We start from the raw sequence: 26,824 nt of genomic DNA on the forward strand, positions 1-26,824 counted from the left end.
GCAGTGTAAAAATAAAGCAGCCAGTATTTACCCTGCACAGAAATAAAATAACCCACCCAAATCTAACTCTCTCTGCACATGTTATATCTGCCTCCCCTGCAGTGCACATGGTTTTGACCAACTGCTAACAAAATTCCTGCTGCGATCAACTTGGAATTACCCCCATAGTGTGTACACACTAGGCAATCTTGCAAAAGATATCGTCAGTGGCCAGATCAAGTAGTATGCTGTGGTTGACGACATTGGGGGTAATTCTGAGTTGATTGCAGCAGCAAGTTTGTTAGCAATTGGGCAAAACCATGGGGGTAATTCTGAGTTGATCGCAGCAGGAATTTTGTTAGCAGTTGGTCAAAACCATGGCCCTCATTCCGAGTCGTTCGCTCTGTAAATTTCATCGCATCGCAGTGATTTTCCGCTTAGTGCGCATGCGTAATGTCCGCACTGCGACTGCGCCAAGTAATTTTGCAATGAAGATAGTATTTTTACTCACGGCTTTTTCTTCGCTCCGGCGATCGTAATGTGATTGACAGGAAATGGGTGTTACTGGGCGGAAACAGGCCGTTTTATGGGCGTGTGGGAAAAAACGCTACCGTTTCCGGAAAAAACGCGGGAGTGGCTGGAGAAATGGAGGAGTGTCTGGGCGAACGCTGGGAGTGTTTGTGACGTCAACCCAGGAACGACAAGCACTGAACTGATCGCAGATGCCGAGTAAGTCTGAAGCTACTCTGAAACTGCTAAGAAGTTTGTAATCGCAATATTGCGAATACATCATTCGCAATTTTAAGAAGCTAAGATTCACTCCCAGTAGGCGGCGGCTTAGCGTGTGCAATACTGCTAAAATCGCCTTGCGAGCGAACAACTCGAAATGACCTCCCATGTGCACAGCAGGGAGGTAGATATAACATGTGCAGAGAGAGTTAGATTTGGGTGGGTTATTTTGTTTCTGTGCGGGGTAAATACTGGCTGCTTTATTTTTACACTGCAATTTAGATTTAAGTTTGAATACACCCCACACAAATCTAACTCTCTCTGCACATGTTATATCTGATCCCCCTGCAGTGCACATGGTTTTGCCCAACTGCTAACAAATTTGCTGCTGCGATCAACTCAGAATTAGGCCCATTGTCAGATTTTGCTGAATGCAGGTACAACCAGCATACATCAATGACAACTGCGATAGCGCGCAAGTAGTGCGTACACACTGGACGATTTGAACGATTTGTTGTTCCGATCCGTCTGAATCAGCCAAATGGTTTAAAAATCATCTAATGAATACCCAGCTTTAGCTTTTATTCATTAAAACGGCATCTGCAACAGAATGCTGTAGCAAAGTAAAATATAATAGGTTATGAATAAAATATATATGTAGATCAAACAAATATCCACCGTACACAAATAATAACCCTGCTTTACGTAAGGGGGTAAGGAGGATATTGGTCCAACTGAAACAGAACTTTACACTTAAATAGAACTACAATACCTGTAGAACCTTCAGTACTTTAACAAAGAGTTCAATTCCTAACCCATATTTACTAATAGCCAAAATCGACCTCAAATTACGATTTTCAATAGAACCATCAGAAATACTTCTACTGGATTTTAAATCATGTAGAATTGTTTGAAACTTCAATATGATGAAAAAAACATGGGAGAGAAGCATGTGGGCACTCTGGCTGCATAAATCATGGCAGATAAAGGTACAGCGATGATTTTAAAAATCTCATGAATACTGTATACATATTAGCCGAGTAATGAAAGTGTTTGTGGGTAATACAGTGCATGTGACCTTTTTAGCCAATAAGAATGCATTTGTGTAATTTTGTTTATTTTGGTTTGATATTTGATCGATTTTTTTACCAAAGTGTTATGAATTTTCAATTTTGGAATATTTGCATATACTTAATGCGATATTTAATGGATGGGACCCAAGTCTACTCTAAACACAGAATGCAATTGTGATTCATATACAACTTATGCACAAAGCCTGAAGGTAATTTTATACAATATTTTTAATAATTGTGTGCATTAAACAAAGCTTATGTACATTGAGCCATCACAAATCAAAAGTGTCACTATTTTAGTAAGTGCTCAACAAAATTTTAGGTTTTTGGAGAATTTCAGATAAGAGGTACTCAATCTATGGGTGGAATTAGCGGCAGTGCAGAAGATGCATAGCACTGGAGGCCGCCGCTATGAAGGGGCCTACAGTTGGCGGCTCTATATAATGGGCCAGACTGACTTAATTGTATGCCAGCATGCTGCTGCCCTCCTCTCATCACTCCCACTTGGACTGGGTGCTAAGGGCGAGGCAGTTCAGCTCCTGCTGCCAGGGATGACTTTCTCCATCTTCCTGCTCTCCCTGCCACTCTTTGATTCTTCCTGCCACCCACTGCCTCTCCCTGTCACCCTCTGCCTCTTCCTGTCACACACTGCGTCTCCTTGTCACCCACTGCCTCACCCTGTCACTCTCTGCTTCTCCCTGTTATCCACTGCCTCTCCCTGTCACCCTTTGCCTCTTCCTATCACACACTGCCTCACCCTGTTACGCACTGCCTCTCCCTGTCACTCACTACTTTTCTCTGTCACCCACTGCTTCTCCCTGTGACCCTCTGCATTTCCCTGTCACCCACTGCCTCTTCCTGTCACCCACCACCTGCCCCTGTCACCCACTGCTTCTCCCTGTCACCCACTGCCTCTTCCTGTCACCCACCGCCTCCCCCTGTCACCCACTGCTTCTACCTGTCACCCACTGCTTCTACCTGTCACCCACTGCCATTTCCTGTCACCCACCGTCTCCCCCTGTCACCCACCGTCTCCCCCTGTCACCCTCTGTCTCCCCAGTTACACACTGCCACCCTCTGCCTTTCCGTTCCAGACTCTGCCTCTGCCCATGGGGCGGAGGAGGGGGGCCCAAAACTTATTTGTGCACTTGGGCCCACCACTCATAAATTCAGCCACTGAATACAAGTAGCAGTGTGTTGCCCTTTGGGTATCTTACCGGCAAGGAGCTCTTACATGCATATTGCTGAGAGCATTTTCTAAAATATTATTCTGAAACTTTCACGTGCATTTGTGAATTCTGCTAACATTGCTTTTAAATATAATAAATCCTGTATTTAAAATTTGGTGGCCCTTTAACTAGCATACCAGAGTAGCTGCATCTTGTTCTCTAACACTGTTCCTTTAACACATTTAATGGTGCCTTTATCCACTGACTTTAGAAAAAATAAAGCTCTCTTCCTAAAGTTAATCGGAGAAAAGCAATTCAGCTTGAACGTGTATAGCACAGAGGTGCCAACTCTACCGCACCAGTGTGAAAATAAAGAATAGAAAAGTTCACTTAGCCCTAAGGAAGGAGAAATGCGGAACAGGAACAAACTGCATCCAGTGGATACAAGGTCATTTATCTGGAACAATCTATGGGTGTCCTGGGTCATTGTCTCTCCTTGCATGGCCACATAAAGATGTGTGGAGAAAAGGATGCGGGGTATGGTATAATAATTGCAAACCTTATGTACAAAGAAAACCGACTTGACCTCTACTCAAAATGAACACAAATTTAAAAACCAGCACATAGATAGTAAACAATGACTGTATAATGAGTATAATAAATACAACATACATTATATTGTACAGCTTGCTATTTAATTGCACAGTGTTTCGGTCTGACATCTCTAGTCTGAGCTATGGGAATCACCTACAGAAAGTAAGAGAGGGCAGGTAGAGTAATATAAGGAAGAGAGAGAGCAGAAAGTAAGGAAACTTCCTAGCAGCACTCAGGAATGTCCTGCATGGAAAGTGATGAGCTGAGTATTGTGTGTGTGTGTGATTTTAGGCTGGGAACAGAGGCTGGGAGCATGCAGCTGAAGAGGAGGAGGCTGGCTGGAAGGAGGAGGAGGAGGAGGAAGGAGGGAGCATGCCAGTGATTCTTCTTTATTCTTTCTAAGAGCAATCAGCTTGTAAGGTGGGAGAAGAACACAGGCAGCAGCAGTGGCCAGGAAAGAAGAGAGAGAGAGAGAGAGAGAGAGAGAGAGAGAGAGAGAGAGAGAGAGAGAGAGAATAATAATTGCGGGCGTCAGCTCATCCTCTGCAAACTAAGGGATCTGAACCCATCACACTTTTTGAGAGAGGGGTCTGAGAGATGCTTCTTCTCCAATTGTCTCAGCCAGTGCAAGTGCATCAGTTGCTTGAAGCAGTGAACAAGTAGGGGAGGAAGGTGCAGTGTGAGGGCATGAGATAGAGGGACAAGAGTGCTGAAGAAGAGGGATTAGAGAGACCCTTATCTGCTGCCTCTGCCTGCAAAGTCCAGAAGTGAGAGAGGGGGTACAACTCCCGCGCACTCTATTACCCAGCCCCTGGCATCTGGGTGTGTGGATGACTCCTGTGTTTACTACAAGATGTGTGGAGGAGCATAGGTGATGGGATTTCTCCCAAATCCTCAGTGCTGCTGATTGCCTGCATTGCTCTGTCTCCCATCCCCTTCTCCTCTCACTGACAGGGAGCTACAGGCACCCTCATCCTCCTCCTCTTCATTCAGCCAGGAGGTGTTATATTAAAAGTTCACCAAGGAAAATAATTCCCACAGCAGGGGTCTAATTGGTCTCCATTCATTGTTCCTCTATGACAGTGACAGTTGCCACCGGGTAATTTGTGACCAGGAGGAACAGACATCTCAAGGAGTCGTCTTCTCCCTACAGCATCAGGATTGTGCCTAGGCAAGTTATATCTGCTACACCAAAACCTGAAGATCTATCCCCCACTATACAGACAGCTGTGCATTGATATCTAATTGCAGAACCTCATCTGGAGCTGTCCTCTTGGATACAGTATTAGGAGAAACCCAGAAGAAGGATTGGCATCACCTTGGGTACCTGGATACTGAAGAGTTTGACAGCCTTATGGAGAGGATGAAGAAGACCAACTATTTATGTGGAGTTTTATTACTTTTCAAGTTGTTGCTTGATGGGTGTCAGGTCACAGCAGCAGGACTGGAGCAAGGTAAGAGCAGGATTATAATATTGGGATCATATATAACAGTGCTGGAATGGAGACTGACCAGTTAATGCGGCCTCAGGGCGAGATGAGTGTCATCGGGTACTTTAAACTATATAACAGTTTCCATTAATGTCACCATCACAATAGAGAATAATTTCCCTGTGCAGTGTTTTATAGGCTATAAGAAAGGAGTATGAGGAATGTTGGCTGCGATTTATACTGGCTCCTGTACAAATGAGTCTTGCCTTCCTGTGTATTGAGCACAGGACACTACAAGCCAGACTGCCCTGGAGCAGAATTGCAATCTAACACATTAACACCCGGTCATGTTTATGTGAAATCTAAGTACTGAAGAACCAAAAAAATAATAATTAAAATATAAGATATAATTAGGATGTAGCTCAACAGATCCACTGCATCTTAAATTCCCTCTATATATGTTTTTCAGATTGTAGTACAGGGTACTGCAACCAAGTATTGTTCATATAGTGTAATGATAGGCTGAGAGAAGAGTTAAATATTTCACAAATACACAACAAATTGATGGCGAGCCTCATTTTTTGGACAGATGGTTAATGGAAACCACTACAAATTTACAACTCATGTTTTATCCGATGATCCCCACAGTCAAACAGGCAAAGTTAGACAAAAACCTGAAAAACATTAATTCATTTTTTAATTCCAGCCTAAGCTGTCATCCAGCCACCGCATTGAATTGACTTGACTAATAAAATGTTATTGCATCTCCTATGCAATTAACCTTTTCTCAGGTTTGCGGATGGTTGCAGTTTTGCTGACTGTCAGAATTCAAATGGCCATCCATTCTTTTGTCCCAGCTGCAAAGAGATCTCCGATCTGGTTTTAGCTAATTGCTCATTTGTTTTCCCATTAAACATGTGAATCAGCCGAACCAGGTCATTTTGTTTCATTTTCTGTTTGTAGTCACTCAGTATACAGTGGCTGACTTTTATTAATGAATGACAAGCTTTATGGGATTTTGAAGTAATGAGGCACTCGTGGTTAAAATACCTCCAATTACACTGATCTTGTATGGTCAATGGTTCAGTTTAATGGCTTGCTATAATGTGCGAGTTGTTGAGAGATAGGGAGAGCTTATGTGGGATTTCTACGTTAATCCTTCTGGAGTCAGACTGGGGGTTATTGTTCAGGTCATTGCAAAGAAGAAATGTAAATAGCTTTTTGACATATTCTGCCTTTAATTTGAAGTCTGCTGCCCTCTGTGTATGTTTTAAATTCCGATTCCGTACGCTACCACATTTGCATAATGGAGGCGTGACATAAACAACGTTTCTATTCTAGATTGAACTTCTTTGATGTGCAAGTAGAAAAGGACCGCTGTATCATTGATTACTGACATCTAACAGTCTCTAAATATACTTCTTCAGTCATTGTTGCCATCTGTCCCTATTTTCCATTGATTGTCCCAGCTTTTTGAAGTATTGTCACTGAAAGTTTTGGAGAAAGAGGAAGCAAACCTTGGAGTGAGAAAAAGCAGGCGGAGAAAAAGTACCAAACAGTCAGCTCCTAACTGTCATTTTTCAAACACACTTGTGGGGCAGATGTACTAAGCCTTGGAGAGTGATAAAGTGGAGAGAGATAAGGTACCAGCCATTCAGCTCCTAACTGTCATTTTAAAAAAAACCCTGTAACATGACAGTTGGGAGCTGATTGGCTGGTACAGTACAACAGTACATTATCTTTCTCCACTTTATCACTCTCCAAGGCTTACCATACATATCTGCCCTTCAGCCTATAAAGTGACAGATGCTAATTAGTTTGCACATGATCTCTTTCCAAGGTTTGATACCTCTCCCCTAAATATCCTGTAATGTCTAATTTAAGATGTATTATACAAGGTTTTTTCTTTTCTTTTTAAATGCTGTAGAATTATATGTGATAGTTTCTGGTGGAAATGTTGCATCGCAGATCATCAATGCTGTGTATATGCTTATAGAAAAAAACAGTCTTAATAGCTACCTGTAAATGTTTCTGGAAACTACATTCAACGGTTGGCCTCTAGGCTTCATCTGATATTGTGGTTTAATATATCTGAATATAATAACTTAGGAAGTTTTGCATCAAATTGTTTCTTTAAAATACAGTACACAAACTCAACACATGTGAGAGGATATAAATGGATTATCTATCTTTGCGCAATTCCTTTTGCTTACATCCCATTACCTAACAACTGTATCCACCAGAGATGAAGTAGAAAACGATGGTTAGGAGTGTCTGGCAGACAGGAGAGGATGTGTGTTGTGATTGGACTGGAAGACATCCAATCAGGTGCCACATTTTCTCCACACCTCCAGTCTTGGGATGGCTTCACTACATATATAAAGAACTAGAATAAATAAGATACCTGCCTCTCAAGGGCTTATATTAAGCAGAGGTTAAAGTAATTCTATTAGAATTTGCGTGAATTCCCTTTTGTCCTATTCTCTCATTAACATCTATTGATGTAAAGGCTGGATGTGCTTCCCACATTGTTATACAGATAATTGTGTTTTTATGTTGTGCGATTTATTATTTATGCTTAATGAGTGTCTGCCACGGGTGCTTTGCTTGTCTATTTTAGAAAGTTTGTGTCCTATGAATGTCACCGTTCTTTATGTACATCCACAGAGTACAGCTGTATAAATGCTATAGATTTGTTTTTTGTTTCATTTGTAAGTTAATGTCAGTTTTATGAAAAACACTAACATACTGTATATATCAATTTATTACAATTCAGGGAAGCTGTGAACATTATATTTTATAATCTTCTCAAGGTATAATAATGTATGGCATTGTAGTACCGGCAGTAGTGAACTATAATGGGGAAGAGGGAGCGACAAAGTGACATCATACACCCTGTGGACCCACCAAACTTTTTTTTAATGACTTTTTAAACTTTTTTGTGTACTTGAATTGATACAGTAGAATAGATGCATGAGACACTAGTTTAGAATGCATATGAATATAGAGGCTGGGATCCTTCATAGTGACTGTATAAATGTAATGTGGGGACTATTGATGTAATGTTAGGGCTATCAGTGTTATTTGGGCACTGATGTGGGCTCTTAATCTAATTTGGGGACTATTCATGTATTATAGCAGCTGGAGAGGACAGTTCATGTTATGAAGCAGCTGATGTTGCCTACTAATTTAATGCCAGGCTTATAATGTAATGTGGCACTGTTAGTGACTATTAATATATTGCAGTGGCTAATAAAACAAGGTGTGATCTCTGTATTAAAAATGTAAGGGTTAATCGTTTTAATTTCAGGGCTGGTTTGGTGCAAATGAGCCTGGTTTATAAATGTGTATGTTATTAATTTAACGTCAGAGCTTGTTGGAGGCAAGGGGGTCTAATTGTTACACATGGGTGCTATTGATACAATGACTGGGCTGGTTGGCTGGAGGGGGGGGGGGTCAAGTGTGAAGCTTAGCTTTCCAAGAGATGAATAGTAGCTATCGTTGTTACAGTCATAGGTGTGCGCAAGGGGGGTGCCTGATGCGCACAGGCACCCCCTAATGTCTGTAACCCCCTCACACACACCTGCTGCTGCTGCAGTATCGGCGATCGCTGAGTGTGCTCATTTCTGTCCTCCCGCCCATTGCGCCCGCCACCCCCTCCGCTCAGTCTGGCTGTCATTCATTTGTATGGTGCAGCATCACTGACATAATCCTACTCCCAGTTCCTCTAACCTGTGGGATGTGTCGTGATGACGTCATGCAGCGTGCATGCCCGCTCATGCTTCCACCCATGCTCTCTCTCTCCTCATCATGTGCCAACGCCACAGAATACAGCGTTCCTCTTGGAGGAGGACAAGTTCAAATTCAATATCAATATCAATTTCGAGAGATTAGGCTATAATCCATGGTAATAAAATATACAAATTGAACATATATTAAACAGATTTTATATATCTGTATCTCTCTCTCTCTCTCTCTCTATATATATATATATATATCTGTGCATCAATTCTCTATATTATTTAGTATGCATTGAGTGCCAGTATGTGGTGGTAGACACGCCTGATAGGTGGTGCTAGACACGCCCATTAGGTGGTGTTAGACATGCCCAATAGGCGGTGCTAAACACACCCTTCTAATCGTGCACCCCCTAATAAAATGTCCTGCGCACGCCTATGGTTACAGTCATGGCCACAGCATTCTAGGATCTGGCCAAGCATGAACATACTGTAGCTTAAGCCATGAGCAGCAGTAATTAGTCAAAGCTGTAAGAGCCACTAGGAGAACAACACTGTTTTCTAACTGTTCCAGTTCTGTCACAGATGTCTCCACTCTCCTCTTGTTACATACTGTGTGACCCCTACAGTGCCTTACCTCCTATTATCATATAAGATATGTAGCAGTGGGAGGCAGAGTGGGAGTTCTCATATATGTCAAGGGAAGTGAAGGGTGAGTGCTTAATGGGAGCTAGGACCAAGAGAGGTGCCATGTGAGTCTCGGGTAGATGAGAAGAATAAATGAGGCGACAGACCAGACAGCTCTACATGGTTCACTACAGAATGTACTTTGACAAGTAATTGAGACTTGTGTGGAGTAAATTCCCAGGATATACTGTACGTCAGCCCATGGCCCCAAATCATCCTAATCCAGCTCTGATTGCTGCAGTTAGATATCTAACGAGTGGATAGATTGTTGTACAGGTAAATGAAAAACAGGCGGAACCTTTCAAATAAAACAAACGTTTTTGTGAAAAATGTATAGGAAAATATTACTCAGTTAAAACTAAAGATCAGCTATAAGCATATTTATTTATTGGCTATGAAAGTGTCTTTCAGAGACTGCAGAGTCTGCATAATATCCTAATTACTATGTAATGCTACATGCGGGTTATGATAAAATATCTTTGCATGTCCCTGTTTTTTCGTATGTACTATTTTCTCCAATGCCTGGCACTGCGGAACTCTGTGTCACCTTCAACATTAACAACAACAAAAACAACAACAACAATAATAATAATAATAATAATAATAATTATAACAACAATAACAACAGCAGTAGCATCATATGTATTCTTTTTTCATCATTGTAAAGGAGACATTTTTGTATCTTATACTGTATATTCTGCTAATTTGCAAAAAAAAAGTTATCCATTATTCTATTGCCACAGTATTCATAGCCACTAGTGTTTATTTTTTTACATTGAAACCCACAGTAAGAACACAAGTGAAAATGAATGTCAGTCACAGTCGGATTAGCATGTGTTTTATTATCCTTTTTTGTAGTGTTTGAAGGTATGTGGAGGCCAAGAATAAGATGTGTTTGGGGAAATACAATATATCTGATCTCTATTAAGAACACATGTAGATATAGGGTCATTTAAAACAATTGGTTCTATATTTAGATCCATTTAAAGCACATTGTGCCAACACTGAAAATGGTTCTCTTCACCACTAATGGTGTGTACACACAGTGAGATTTTTTCTTACAATTTTGACTATACTGTATAGCATACCTCCCAACTGTCCCGATTTTCGCGGGACAGTCCCGTTTTTTGGGGACTGTCCCGCTGTCCCACCCGTGGGCCGCAGTGTCCCGCGGTGGGGGGGCAGTTGGGAGTCTCTGTCTCTCGCTGCCCTGCTTAGCAGAGCAGCGTTGAATAGACGCTGTGCACATGCGCACAGCGTCTATTCAGTGGAGTCAGAGGGAGCTGGGCATGCCCCCTCAGTGACGAAAATGGGGGCGTGGCTCGCGATCGCGGGTCATCCGCGAAGCCACGCCCCATTTTCTTGGGCCACACCCCTTTTCGGGAGCGCGCTTGTGTCCCTCTTCACGCAAACGTAATGTTGGGAGGTATGGTATAGTCAAAATCGTAAGAAAAGTTAGTGCAGATCGCAAGGTGAAAGTCACCTTGCGATCCCGATGTGATGCCGATGAGCGGTCGGCATCACAAGCCTAGATAGACTGTGCAGGCAAGTCAATTTTGACTATCTCGTAGAAAAGATAGTCAAAATTGACACTTAGCCAAAATCGCACATAGGTGGTCATTCTGAGTTGATCGCTAGCTGCATTTGTTCGCAGCGCAGCGATCAGGCTAAAAAACGGCAGTTCTGCACATGCGTATGCAAGCGCAATGCACACGCGCGTCGTACTGGCACAACGAACGATGTAGTTTTGCACAGGGTCTAACGAAGCATTTCAGTCACACTGGTGGCCGCAGAATGATTGACATGAAGTGGGCGTTTCTGGGTGTCAACTGACCGTTTTCAGGGAGTGTTCGAAAAAACGCAGGCGTGCCAGGAAAAACGCAGGCATGGCTGGGCGAACACTGGGCGGGTTTGTGACATCAAAACAGGAACTGAATAGTCTGAAGTGATCGCAAGCGCTGAGTAGGTCTGGAGCTACTCTGAAACCAGGGGCAAATGCAGGATTTGCACAAGGGGGTTTCCAAAGAGGGGTGGAGCCAACCACGGGGGTGGAGACTGAGGTGATCCAGTATATGCTGTGTCTGTTAAACTAGTGTAGATAGATAGACTTACATAAGATAGATAGATAGATAGATAGATAGATAGATAGATAGATAGATAGATAGATAGATAGATAGATAGATAGATAGACGCAGCAGTGCATATATAAATGAGCCAGCACAGGGTAATAAATGTGAGCTCCCGCTCCCCGTTACTTGTGTAGTGGGAAGGTGACAATATGCTCCGGCTATCATCGCAGGCTATGGGAAACAGCTGCGGGAGGCTGCGCTATGCTGCGACGAGTACGCATCACAGGAACGCCACACCATGCAGCCTCCCGCAGCAAGGATGTTAGAGGACACTTTTGTATATATATATGTGTGTGTGTGGTGTGTGAATATATGTATATGATATATATATTTATTTATTATATATATACACACACACACACACACACACACACACACACACACACACACACACACATGATATATATATATATATATATATATATATATATACAGGTTGAGTATCCCTTATCCAAAATGCTTGTGACCAGAAGTATTTTGGATATGGGATTTTTCCATATTTTGGAATAATTGCATCCTATAATGAGATATCATGGTGATGGGACCTAAATCTAAGCACAGAATGCATTTATGTTTCATATACACCTTATACACACAGCCTGAAGGTCATTTAATACAGTATATTAAATAATTTTGTGTATTAAACAAAGTTTGTGTACACTCTCACTCAAAAAAGTCCGTATTTCGGAATATTTGGATATGGGATACTCAACCTGTATATATATATATATATATATATATATATATATATATATATTGTATATAAATACATATAAGAAATTGAAATCTTTTTTACAGGAGGAGCTACAAATACAAGTATTGTATTTTGAAACAATCTAAACTTGTAATACTTACAAGTGACTGAGCCTCCAAGAAGGGGATCTGGCAGTCAGATAAAAAGCAGCAGCAAGTTAAGGAACTGGGGACTGAGACAGAGTGGAGACTGCAGCAGCTGCAGTGCCAAGATACACGGCAAACTTAGTGCACAGCCCGCGATTCGAGGGTCATTGGAAGGAGCGGAGCCTATTGTCAGGGGGCGGGGCTTAAATCACGGGCCGCGGTGACGGCTCTTTTACCTGAAAAAATACAATCTGGTCTGTCAGGGGGGGTTTCTGGGTGCTCAGAAACCTCCCCTGCATGCGCTGCACAAAAAAACTTTGTAGCCGCTCTGCGGTCCATTCGTATGCACTTCTGCTAAGCTAAAATACACTCCCAGTGGGCGGCTGCATAGCGTTTGCACGACTGCTAAAAACTGCTAGCGAACGATCAACTCAGAATGACCCCCAAAGCCAGTATTGCAAGCACAGTCATTATGTGCTTGTGATACCGACCTAGCCCCTATCGCACCATGGGGGTAATTCCAAATTGATCGCAGCAGGATATTTTTTAGCAGTTGGGCAAAACCATGTGCACTGCAGGGGGGGCAGAGATAACATTTGCAGAGAGACAGTAGCGGATCTTGCCACGGGCAAGCTGGACTTTTGTTCGGGGCGCCGCCTTCCGGAGGGCGCAGGGCACCTTCCGGAGGGCGCAGGGCGCCATCCGGAGGGCGCCGCACCAGGGCAAGATCCGCTGCTGCTGTGTGCCCCCCTGCTGCCCGCTGCCCCCCCTGCTGGCGCTGGCCGCTGCCCCCCCCGCTGCCGCTGTGAAGGGAAACTAGATGCGTACGCGTCTAGTTTCCCTTCGTGGAGAGGTCCTTTACTGTGCGGTGCACGATGACGTCATCGCGCACCGCACAACATTTCAGTCTGTACAGGGGGCGTAAATGACCACACCCCCTGTATGAAGCCATGCCCCCTATGGCCGCCCTGGGCGCACAGAGCGCCAGAACCGGCCCTGCAGAGAGAGTTAGATTTGGGTGGGTTATTTTGTTTCTGTGCAGGGTAAACACTGGCTGCTTTATTTTTACACTGCAATTTAGATTGCAGATTGAACTCACCACACCCAAATCTAACTCTCTCTGCACATGTTACCAGCGTCGCGGCGTCACTACGCATGAACCCACGCCAGCCCGTCCCTGCTGCTGCCGCTTACTCCGAGGAGCTGAGCGGCACAGCACTGCCAGGCACACTGACTGTGAATATCAGACAGCAGCCGACTGCATCTTTACCAATGTGATGTCCCTACAGACAAGGTCAGTCCCTCCTGGGTCCTTGCAATCTCCCTCACCGTTGTGACAATCTGTGGGTCTGTGTCTATATATGTATGTTTGTGTCTGTGTAGTATATGTACATGTATGTGTGCTTATATATGTACACCCGAAATAGGTCAACATAGTCATTAGGTCGACATGCACAAGGCCGACATGGAAAATGGTTGACATGTTTTTTTTTTACATTTTTGTGGTGTAGTTTTCTCCGTACAGTGGCCCTCATTCCGAGTTGTTCGCTCGCTAGCTGCTTTTAGCAGCATTGCACACGCTAAGCCGCCGCCTACTGGGAGTGAATCTTAGCTTAGTAAAATTGCGAACGAAAGATTAGCAGAATTGCGAATAGAAATTACTTAGCAGTTTCTGAGTAGCTCCAGACCTACTCTGCCAGTGCGATCAGTTCAGTCAGTTTCGTTCCTGGTTTGACATCACAAACACACCCAGCGTTCGCCCAGACACTCCCCCGTTTCTCCAGCCACTCCCGCGTTTTTCCCAGAAACGCCTGCGTTTTTTCACACAAGCCCAGAAAACGGCCAGTTTCCGCCCAGAAACACCCACTTCCTGTCAATCACACTACGATCACCAGAACGATGAAAAATCCTCGTTATGCCGTGAGTAAAATACCTTACTTTTGTGTAAAATAACTAAGCGCATGCGCAGTAAGCGACTAATCACAGTATAGCGAAAATCGGCAACGAGCGAACAACTCGGAATGACCCCCCGAGTCCGGGAACCCCAATTAGTGCACCGTGTCCCCTCGCATGGCTCACTTCACTCACCATACTTCGGGCAAGGTACCTCGCTCCACTACCGCTGCGCCCGGCACAGGTTACTGTTCCCAATTGTAGTCCACATGGATCGTAAAGTATGAAAAAATAAAAAAAGGAATAAAAAAAAGTTAAAAACTCACGTCAACCTTTTTCTATGTCGACTTTGTCCATGTCAACCTAGTGTCCATGTCGACCTATAGACCATGTCGACCTAATGCATGTCGACCAATAGTGGCCGATCTAATGAGTGTCAACCTAAGTGCAGTCGACCTAAAGACCGGACCCCCTGCATACTGCCTAGTTATAGAGTAACTCTTCATAGGCAATTAAGGAGATTATTAATACACTGTGAAATAAACTGTGGTTATTATCCCCCAAGAATGTGAAGACTAATTGAGGTACAGTAATGGCCACAAGGGGGCACACTTACTAAATGCCAGAAAGTTCCTATATGGAATGTCACTACTGTAATGACTCAGGAAGTAATGGGCATGGAGTGGTCACTGTTTTCCATCTTCACTAACCCTTAACTCTCTCTCTCTCAGCAGAATAATATAATTGTTGACTAACAAACCTCAAAGATATTAACCATTTTGGGGTGATATTTTTAGCTACAGTATCTGCAGAAACAGCTATTTATAATGTTAATCACAGAGAATTAATTATGGTTTATATGATAGTAATTAAGGTTGAAACATTTTACTTACTGTATATTATGCAACGTGTTTCTCATGTTTGTATGTAAAAGAGAAAAACAAAGATACGGCCACAGTCTACGGTCCCGTATTTATTGCTCGGTTTTACTGATGACAACTGGAATATTCCTAAGTCTGTAACTGCAGTAATTTAGTAAATGCCCACTCTGTATTATGTGGGCAGCAACAGTCCAAAAAAGTGCCCACCCCCATAACCTCATTTAACGCCAGTCATGGACGAATTGGGGCTCTATAAAGGCCCAGGCATTGTAGTGGGCACACAGGACAAGGGTGTGTGGTCACATCTCTCAGGGGAGTGGCCACACAGCACGTCCCTGTTTGCCTGGCAGCCGAGCAGAGCGCCGGGAGCTGGAGCTGCTGGGCCAGCCCCTGTCTCCATTTATCGGGCAGCCGACCAGTGCGCTGGGATGCCAGCACGGTCTCTGTGTGGCCGGCCCGGCCCAATAGGTCATCGACGAGGTTATCCCACAGAAGGGGTCGGCAACAATGGAACAGGTCCATTTAATAAAATTTGATCTCAGTTTTTTTTCAGTAGAAAAGATCTGTATTTACCATGTAAGCAAAGTAGGCACATGGCCAGAGCAGCACAGTACAGGGGCAGCACAAGGATGGTTTTACGCTACTGGCTTCTATTCTACGCTTTCACCTAAGCTTTGTGTTGGCCGGGTTGGATAGCTACCATGTCACGGGGACCTTGGGAACTGAAGAGGAACCAGACATAGCCTTGGCTTGCAGCTAGTCAGCTTTATCTTTACATACAGAATGTACTGGGCATTCTGTTTATCCATAGAACTCTAGGTTATTGGACTCAGGACAAACAACGATTACTCTAGTACACAGGTTCTCAAAGTCGGTCCTCAGGACCCCACACGGTGCTTTTTTTGCAGGTCTCCTCACAGAATCACAAGTGACATAATTAGCTCCACCTGTGGACCTTTTAAAAAGTGTCAGTGATTAATTAATACACCTGTGCACCTGCTGAGTTACCTGCAAAACATGCACTGTGTGGGGTCCTGAGGACCGAGTTTGAGAACCACTGCTCTAGTACATAGAGGTGAGCGTACAGAAATGACCGGTGCTCCCGGACATGGGAAATTCACTGGTGACAGCAGGTAGAGCTATAAAAAAAGGAAAGCAATCCAAACGACAAAGCATTAGGAATCACTTGGATGAACACTCTTGATGGCAATCTTATGGATATTCCTTCTGCTAATAAAAATAGATCTTGAAACAAATGTTCAATCTAAAGGGCCCCATACACTAGAACGATAATGCCCGATTTCATCCAATTTCGGGCATTTGGGCCGGTATATCGGGTGAAATCGGGCATTTTGGATGTGTTTCCGATCCGATCCGATGCACGTTCCCGTGAGGGTCGGATCGGCTCCCTAGATCGTTAGTGCTGCACTCGTGATATGTCGGTTCCCGCAGGCTTGGCTGGGATTGCATAAGATATATCGCATGCAAAATGTACCAAATCGTATGGAAACGTATGGAAGCTCCCGGGAGAGTTCAAGGGAAATCGTCTCCGACTTCAGCCTCAGACATATCGCTGTAGTGTATGGGGCCCTTTACAGACAATAATGAGTAAGAAACTGGTAACAACAAGTGTGCACATCATGACAATATGCTTATTATCTGTGCTCTGTTATACAGTACAGAACTGTACTTGCTTACTGTATATTGCTTTATATGTGCAGACCTATGTTCTGAGAAGTACTGTGCTATAGTAAATCTTTGCATAATGGGCCTGATTCAAAGTTGTACAAAATAAATCAGACTGCTGCAGATTTCACTGCATTGCGTGTCGTGATTGGAAATACTGCGTCTCTTCACCTGTATTCAGAGTTTTCCACATCTCTGCTGCCACACGGGGATGACATTTGATATGCCGGCTGTTGGGATCCCAGCGCTCAGTATACCGGCGTTGGAATCCCGACAGCTGGCATACCGGCAACTATTCTCCCTCTTGGGGGGTCCACAACCCCCTGGAGGGGGACGCCACCGTGCCCGCAAGGGGCTCTTTTGCGCTTGCCCCGCTGCCGGCATGCCGGCGGTCGGGATCCCGGCGTCGGTATGCTGGGCACTGGGATCCCGACCACCGGCATAACATACTACACCCTTGCCACACCGCCCCTATCCATCTGCTTGTGAAAGTAGCTGTCATCACTATCAGCGCCCCTCTGCACCAGCCCAGGGCTGGATTAGGAGGGGGGAAGGGGTGGTTGCCCCGGGGGCACCACACACAGTAACACCTGTTCCTCTATGACTCAGCATGCAAGCAGCGTAGAGCGGCTCCTTAGTAACCCCTTCAGTTTCATGTGACACGTCCGTGATGCTGATCAGGCGCCTCACTGCAAGCAGAAGAACTCAGAGCCGGGATAATGCCATGGGAGTTGAGTACTTGGGGGTGGGGGGCTGCACTGTGTGTCATACAGTGGGGGCACTGTGACCATATTGGGGGAGTCAGGTAAGAGGCTATTTTATTGGAGGGGGCCCCGACAACTTAGTTGCCCTGGGGACCCCAGAAGCCTTAATCCGGCCCTGCACCAGCCTTATACCTAGTGCACAGGTTCTCAAACTCGGTCCTCAGGACCCCACACAGTGCATGTTTTGCAGTTCTCCTCACAGAATCGCAAGTTAAATAATTAGCTCCACATGTGGACCTTTTAAAATGTGTCAGTGAGTAATTACTACACCTGTGCACCTGCTGGGTTACCTGCAAAACATGCACTGTGTGGCGTCCTGAGGACCGAGTTTGAGAACCACTGACCTAGTGCAAGAGATCCAGTGAATCTCTGTGTATGCTTAACCCTGAGCAATACCGCTGACACTACCATGACACGCACTGGGAAGACTATGTGTGCGTGGCCAGTAGCCTTCCAGTTCCACCCCTTTAGCCTCAAGCTGAGAGGCAGCTCAGATGTGTATAACTCTGATTCATCCATAATTGTGCAGTGCTGCATATGCGCAGCTCGGACACGTGCGCAGTGTGAAAAATGGCAAACAAAATGTGAATGCGTGGAACTGGACTCAGGACGTAAAGCTCATTATTTGCAGTCACACTTTGTAAATGATAGATAGAAATGACCTACAGTACATCAATCAGAGACGTTGCATTATGTGCTCATGTTTATTTATCCCTGTGATATTCTTTTTGCTACATGCAGGGCCTTATTGAGAGGTTAATGCAACTGGGTCTTTTTCTGCAACAGCCCCTGCCGCGACCATCAATGCACTATCTGTCCCAACACTAATGTGTGTCAGTGTAACGCAATCACTGACTGCAGCACACCCGCATCTGGCTAGCCACCCCTTCTTACCTCCCTGTAACCCCCACGGAAGTTGCATCTGCCTGCCTGTTCTTAGGGCCTGGTTCACTACCATTTGCAATTGCGGGATTGCACGCAGTGAGCGATTATCGACGGACTGCGCATACATTGCGAACATATTGTGCCTGTGCAAAGGAAAAAATGTGATCGCCTTGCGTATACAGCCTGATTGGAAAGCGTGCGCATTATGATTGACAGGAAGTGACATGGGGTTTGTGGAGAGCGGTTGGGAAAACTGAGGCGTGTCATGGCCGTTTTTGGGGAGTGTATCTGACGTCATCTGTGAACGCTGCGTTCAAAATCATGGCGCCCGTTGTGAATGCATTCTCATTGATTTGTGTGTGCTGAGAAAATGTCTATGGTGTTCATTTTTTGCATATGCATTGCGAATCTGCTAATGCATACGCAGATTTATGAATGCATCGTGGGCGTCTTTTATCCTTTCTGAGCGACTCCTCACATGTGATTTTTAGTAATAGCAGATTTGTGAGAATCACTTACTCAGCCTCACTGTCTATTTACTAAGCCTTGGATGGAGATACAGTAGCCAGAGATAAAGTACCAGCCAATCAGCTCCTGTCATTTTTCAAACACACCCTGTGACATGGCAGTATGGAGCTGATTGACTGGGACTTTAACTCTGTCCACTTTATCTCCATCCAAGGCTTAGTAAATTAGGCCCTTAGGGGGACATGTACTAAGCAGTGATAAAAGTGGAGAAGTGAGCCAGTGGAGAAGTTGCCTATGGCAACCAATCAGCATTGACTTAACATTTATAATTTGCATACTATAAACATATACAGAGCAGCTGATTGGTTGCCATGGGCAACTTCTCCACTGGCTCACTTCTCCACTTTTATCACTGCTTAGTACATGTCCCCCTTAGAGTGGTAACCATCAGGACGCATGAGCAGAGCGACACGGACACATACCCAGAGTGATAACATTGGTCGATTGAGCCCGACTTTGCGACTGCGCCCATGTCTGAATCAGGCCCTTACTAGTAAATTTACTAAGATGGGAGTTCTGTTTAAGATGGATGTTGCCCATAGCAACCAAGCAGATTCCAGGTATTGTGCTAGATAAATGAGAAGTACAATCTGATTGGTTGCTATGAGCAACATACCATCTTAAATAGAACTCCCATCTTCTTAAATTTACCTCTTAGTGTCTTACTTAGATCAATGTGTAAAATTGAACAATAGTTTTTTTTATACCTTTCTTTTTTTTTATTTTTTCTGTTGTTTTATTCAGCCATTCCATTAAAGAATTTCATAAACCTCTTGAATGCTGTAATGATCTTTATATAGAGATATTGGAATTTCTAATGAAATGATCACTTGATTACGTGTTAATGACATGTGGCAGAGAATAAATACAATCTAGCATAATATGTTCCTGGAACGGCGGTGGATCTGCTTTGCATGCTGTGTGTTCTTGTCTCTTGTATAATTTACCCTGTGGACATATTCACTATGCTAATAGCCTGCTCTGCGCTGATAATATTACGTGCTACTTACTGGAGAGTAGATAGCAGTTTACAGGACTTTAAATGGGGTTGAACGTCTCATAACATAATTCATGAAATTCAGGATACGTTGGAGTGAAATGAATGCCTTTAGGCTCAGCGTAGAGATACTGGGAGTGGAATTTCAAATGTAAAATAGATTGTATTTATATGAACGGTCACAGGGGTAAGTAGCAGAACTGGAATGGCCACTATTCTACCCTTACTTTTTGTCAAATGTTATGTTATACTTTTTATACTGCATATGCATGAAATATATATTATATAAGAATACACCCACCTATACATACAGTACCAATGGAGTTATTCAGAGTTGGTTGCAGATTTTGCAATCTTAAAAAAAAATCTGCAACCACTAAAATCACATGCTGGGGGACGCCCAGCACAGAGCAAAGCCGCCCATTATGTGTGGCACCACCCCGCAATGCGATCGCAATTCATTTGCAAACGCGTCGCAAAAACCTTGGTTGGCCCCTGCCTACGCAGCATGGCCACCGTCGCCATGTTTCCAATCGCAGGCAACATAGGAAATGTCATCGGCCAGCCCCAAAAACGGCCATGACAAACCTACATTTCCCGGGACACTCCCCCCCCCCCACCCCCCCCAATGCTGCGTTGCCGCCACCGGACGCTCATTGCCTGTCAGAGCCACCCCTGTCATACTCCCTGTCAAACTCCTGAGATTTTATATAAAACCGATTAGAATAATACAAAGAAGATATTTATAACATAAACATCTTCTTTGTTTTTGTAATACTTTTTATAGCTAACACTCACCATCTTTGTGGCGATCCCTGGAGCTGCAGGGAGATGAGAGATGAAGCATCAACAGCTCTGCCACAGTTTTACAGTCAGACACTGCTTTGCAGAGCTGGGGGTGGAGCCACACCACAGGTAGTAAGCTGCACAGAAAGAGAGCTAATAGAGGCATGCCTCTGAGTGTGGGGGTGGGCCTTGTGCACTTATGGATGCTTGGATGTGTCATGTGACCAGGAAGTGCACTGCAGACGGAGCTCAGTCAGCAGCCTCAAGAGAAGACACAGGGATGCAAGTAGGAGGCTCTTTCTGGCAGAGATGGGAAACAGGCCACCCTCTAAGCCCTTACTTGGGAACCCCAGCTCCTTTCTGATATGTTGTTATATTTGTTTATTATAGCTTTTTAAGACTATTTCAAAGGCTGCTTATAGATATTACACAGAGGAGTCTCTTTCATTGATTAAATATATTGCACTTGCTACTGAGACTAAAATAATGTGCGCCACTTTTGAAGGTTAGAGGGGCACTCTATGCGGCCTGCAGTGTGTGTATCAGGTTTCTTGTCACTGCTTTAGGGAAAGCTATAACTTTCCTTTGAGATTCTGACATAGATTTTTCATTTTGCACGTGCAAAGAAAATATCTGCCCATGTGCAAAAAGAATCTTGGCCAAAATGAAGGAGAGGAACCGAGCCGCCTGCCTGGGAGGTATTAGAAGATCTCTGCACTGCATCACTCATAGGTAAGCAAATTTATTGGTTAAGTAGCTCATACAGTTTTATTATTATTATTTACAGTTTCTTATATAGCACAGCATATTCCATTGCACTTTACAATTGGAAACAACTATGATAAGACAAACTGGGTAAACTAATAAGAGACGAACATAGAGGTAGGAAGGGCTTGCTCTCAATCTTACAATCTATAGGGAACTAGGAAGGATACACAATGATAGGCACTATCTATAGCATAGCGGTCCCACCAGATTGCAAAGGCAGTCGTGATGGATGTAATTAGATATGAATGCTTTTGAAGGTCATATGGGCAGTTCAGGAATTTGATAGGCTTGCCTGGAGAGGTGAGTTTTCAGGGAAGAACGCTGAGGACACTTACATGTCACCGAAGCGACATAATCCTCCTGGTTGTGTCTGAAATACTGCATTTTATAGCCTGGCAACTGAGGGGTTAACTTTTTAGTTTGTGAGGAATTGCATCATGACTGCAGATGGTTGGTGGACTTAGGGTAAGAGGAGTAATAGGGCTCATGTGAGGGGATGTTGTATTAACTTCAGCCTCTTTGCCAAGAAGCTTTTGTGAGGTGAGGTGCCCACATGTTGTGTACACTACTTGCTAATCAATTGTTGTATATTAATTTCTTTCTTCTCATTCCTTATATTTCTATTATATTTTATATTATATATTATATTTTATATTATAATAATTTATATTATATTTCCTTTTACTTACTTCTCCTACCTTTTCTTAATTTCCTTTCCCTTCAATATCTTTGGTTAGGCTCTGCTATGTTGCGGCACAGGCCTCTGTGGTATGTAGAGGCCTACGGCATGCTGGCTCCACAGGAGGAGAGCTCAAGGGGCACTTCTCGGTGGCACCTGGCGCAGCGGCTACCCACCACTGGCAGTGCGGGCTTAGCAGCCGCCGTGGTGTCTCAAGTTGGCCGGGGCAGTTGAAAGTTTGGAGGCTAGCAGGTTAAATAACTTGTTAAATAGTCCCATATCAGTGATCATAAATAGCAAAGATCCTTAATATTGCTGTAATGCCATGGAAACTTCCATTTTTGCCTGGGAGAGTTTCATACATAGGCCCATTAGTGTGAAATAGAATTACTGTATTCTCTGTTGCTAAAACTGAAATGTTTCAGACTTGTCCTGGGTATTAAATACATGGTTACTGTCTGGCTCCCGGCTTTTCTTGGCCTGTCTCTGTTGAGGTTTTCTCTTGGAGCACAAATTCAGAGTTTTCCAATGTTATAATATACTATTCACTGTTTAATTTACATTCATCACTAAAACAAAAACAAAAGTGGTTGTTGCTGTAATAATAGGACATAATGAGAAAACTTATCTGGAGAAATAGGACAAAGAAAGCATATTGGGTCTTTTTTTAATAACATGGTATAGTGATGTGCTAAAGGAAGGGGTGTGTGGTGCGAGCCTCTGCAATCCCTCCATTTCTTGGGTCAGTCTGTGTATCCTGCAGGTGATACGTACTCTCTCTCTCTCTTCGTATATAGATAGATACAGTAGATAGACACAGCAGCGGCTCCTAGCTAATTGTAATAGGCGGGCTGCCACTACCCTCATACACCCCTACCCGGAGAGGAGACAGCCAGCCTGGGTTCCCAGGTCCTGTGCAATGGATCTGGAAGGTACTGGGACTGGCACATATGCAGATTCCACAGTGCGTCGGTAGCAGCCCATACAAGCCAGATTTGGCTGTGTGAAAGGCAGGGAGTGGCTTTCTACAGGCAGCCAGCTCTCTGCTTATAGCAGCCCGGTCTGGCAGTCCCGGAGGGAGGAAACACCTCCCAAAGGGACAACCTGTGGTGTTTGTGAATGACAGGTAGGATTTCCAATAGGAAGTTGCTGCCAGTCACAGTGAAGCCTGTGCAGTCACGAACGGCATCTGGCTTCACTGACACTAATTGGGGGGGGGGGGGGGAGACTAACCTGGGGGGGCTGTAGTCCTGCAGCCAATTGGTAAAATCTGCCATTGTATAAAGTATATACACACAGAGGGTGCACATGGAACCCCCTCCTCTTAAAAAGCCAATTGGGAAGACTCACAATAACATTCTGTAGAGTAGGTAAGTACGGTTCTACCACCTTTGACTATAAGATGAAAGTGGAGTTGTCTTATGTTAACTTGAGTAACATTTCCCCCACACAGATGTGCCTGAATGCATCTAGTCTCAAGTGCATCTAGGCTGGAGTGAGCCATTAGCTCTAATGCGACACTGCTAGCACCAGGCATCTTTTTTGACTGAAATGTGTCTTAGCTGGAATGTGATGTGACTAGGATGCACCAGGAGACTGTGCTAATTAATATGAGATATCTGTGTGCGACTGAGTCTGTATATGGAGCACAACGGAACTTGGTGTGGAAAAGTCACAGCTGCTCCATCGCAGCAATTCGTATACAGATTCAGAGACTCAGTCGCACATACAAGTGTCGTATACCAATTAATCGTGGTCTCCTGGTGTGAACTAGTCTTGTGACTAAGATGGATTTTCGAGTTAAAAAGATAGGAAAAAAGACGTAAGCAAAGTCTCACAGAACCATCTATATGTGACTACTAATTATATTCATTTAAAGCTTGTGTAGTTATTTATGTACAAATGCATTGGCTATGACAGGGTTATTTTGTCTCCCTTCCCATACAGTACCTGCTTCTGAAAAAGAACAAGCGGCTGCGCTGAATATCAGGAACGGAACACAATGTACAGAGAGCCAACGTAAAAAATAACAATGTTTATTTGTAAAACATATAAAAAGATTAATTATCATATGACCGGTGAATAATATATATATATATATAAGAACATTCACTAGACGTGAACTGGTGGTCTGTTGTAATAGCTCAGCTTTTTGGGGTGAGAAGTTCCGTGTTCAACTAGTTAAAACATTGATAAGTACCAGGTGTACTAGTGGAATCCTAATAAATTCAAAGTCCCTCAGTTGAATTTGAGATTCAATACCTTTCCAGATGGGCTGGTGAAAGCCGAGCGTCCTCGGCTTCAATGTCCTGCAATGCCCATATATGCTGTGCAGCGGAAAGGAGGAGACCGTCTCTCTCACAACCCGGTCGTGGCGGCGTGCGTGCTGAAGCCGCTGATGTCGGATGCTGTAGACGGAGGGTGCAGCGGGGACCAAGGAGCACCTGGAGGATTTCACCTGAGCTGAGTACGGATAGGGGCGGGTCCTGACGCGTTTCGTCACGTTCACGTGACTTTCTCGAAGGTAGATACCTGCCTCCTAGATCATCCGGTATTTAAAGGCTGAATTGATTGGTGTGGACAGGTGAATGTCATCAGCAATGTTAAAAACAATAAAAATGCAAGAAACGAAGGCTCTCATGTACTAACACATAGCATTATATATAGTTGGCAGAAATGACTAGAAAAAAATACATTTAGAATTAACCTATTGGTATCAGAGACAGGCGTGGATTTCATATGGTTATACTATATATTGTAGTAAATAGTAAGCCATTAAAGATAATGGTTTCAGTTCAGGTGTTATGACAGGTGTATTGATTCACAACACATTTAGTCACCTACTAGCATCACCTGTAATGAGTAGCAAACATTTATTACAAGGTTCACTGGACAAATATTATTAACTGTATATCTACTGTCGTTTTTAGGTTAAGAGATGTTTAATCAAAGAAATGTGGATGATCCCCTATTGAAAACCAAATGGGACTCCCTATTAGATAACTGTTCCTATTCATTAATGGAACTTCTGATTAACTATCGTAGAGAGAAGACCCTCATACTATCGCAGGAAATTGAGGAAACAAGGAAACGTTTAAGTTCATATTCTGATCATCCTCAATTTCAATATAATGACTCCAAATTAAACCATAAAATTGAGTTATATGAGAAGGAGGTGATAGACGGGAAAAATAGGAAATTCACTAGAGACACTGAGGACTACAATCAGGATAAAGTCCGGAGTTTTAATAAGAGAACTCATTCTTTCATTAGGGGGAGATCCAGGAGCTTTTCAAACCAAAGATTGAAAAGAGACAGGAGTTATCACAATAATTTTAAAAATAATGCCAAGAAAGGGCCAAACCCAACTCAGCAGTATCAGACAGATAGATACTCATATTCTTCAAATACCGATAGACAGGATCCTGGACAGGTCCCTTCCAGTAATACGTCCGGGACAGACCCCTCAGTGAGACCAAAGAATACCACACATATCAATCCCCCTTGTGAAACCAGTCTCCCTAACTCTAGTAATTTTTTAGAGAGGGATCAGAGGATTCTAAAACAAAAACTCCCATATCATATGCACAATCATTACGACATATTAAGAATAGATTCCCCAAAAAGACCAAGGGAAGAAGGCAGAGAGGATGCAGAGGAGGTAGGAGGCTACAAAGAAAAAAAGCGAGACATGAGACTATAAATCAGACCAATATCTATAATCTGTCTTCCATCCATACTTCTCCAGCAGAGTCCACACTTTTGGCCAAGGGCCTTAAATTTGCCCCTTCCAAACCACCTACATTTTTCAATTTATTCGTGGAACTCAATACCTATACACACACTTTAGCACGCAAAAGGTACTTTGCAACTAAGAATTTGACCAAACGTAAACTTGATGGTACACCGATTCTGCTAGATGATCAAGATAGAGTAGGCATAGATATGCTGGAATCCTTACTTCTTGAAAACAATACTGTAGATTCTGGGGTACAGATCTATAATCAAAGTCGTACCAATGAACGTAACCTCAAATTTAGAAATAAATCGCAATTCTATCCATTACATCATAGGAGCCCAGCCATTGATATATTCTACAAGAAAACATTGGATAACTTCAATAGTCTATGTAAGAAAGAATCAAAAAGATTCAAATATAGACACAATCTAACAGTTCAGGAAAGATTGGCTTTACAAAAACTTGCCAATGACCCCTCCCTTGTCATTAAGTCGGCAGACAAGGGAGGAGGCATTGTCATTCAAAACACTGAGGATTATTTGACAGAGGCTTTCAGACAACTTAATGACAGGAATACATATGTTAAATTATCTTCCAATCCTGCACATGATTTTCACAGATCACTTACTATTATAGTCAAAGATGCCTTAGATAAAGGCATCATATCCAAGGAAGAATTTAGATATCTGATTCCCACACACCCTGTCACCCCTACTTATTATCATTTACCCAAAATTCACAAATCCCTCACTGCACCCCCTGGTCGGCCAATTATCTCTGGTGTTGGGTCCCTCACTTCTAATTTATCACATTTTGTTGATTATTTTTTACAGCCACTTGCCTCTTCTTTA

General features: G+C 43.5%; 1 protein-coding gene across 1 annotated transcript in view; it reads left to right on the plus strand.

Moving 5' to 3' along the window:
- The first annotated feature begins 3,969 nt into the window (after positions 1-3,969).
- PLXDC2 (plexin domain containing 2) overlaps positions 3,970-26,824 on the plus strand; it is a 1,323,386-nt gene continuing 1,300,531 nt past the window's right edge. Inside the window, exon 1 of the mRNA XM_063921556.1 lies at positions 3,970-4,998. Within this exon, the coding sequence (XP_063777626.1) occupies positions 4,899-4,998 (100 nt within the window). The 5' untranslated portion in view covers positions 3,970-4,898. The remainder of the gene's footprint in view (positions 4,999-26,824) is intronic.

This window comes from Pseudophryne corroboree, chromosome 5, assembly GCF_028390025.1.
Source record: "Pseudophryne corroboree isolate aPseCor3 chromosome 5, aPseCor3.hap2, whole genome shotgun sequence".
NCBI classification, from domain to species: Eukaryota; Metazoa; Chordata; class Amphibia; order Anura; family Myobatrachidae; genus Pseudophryne; species Pseudophryne corroboree.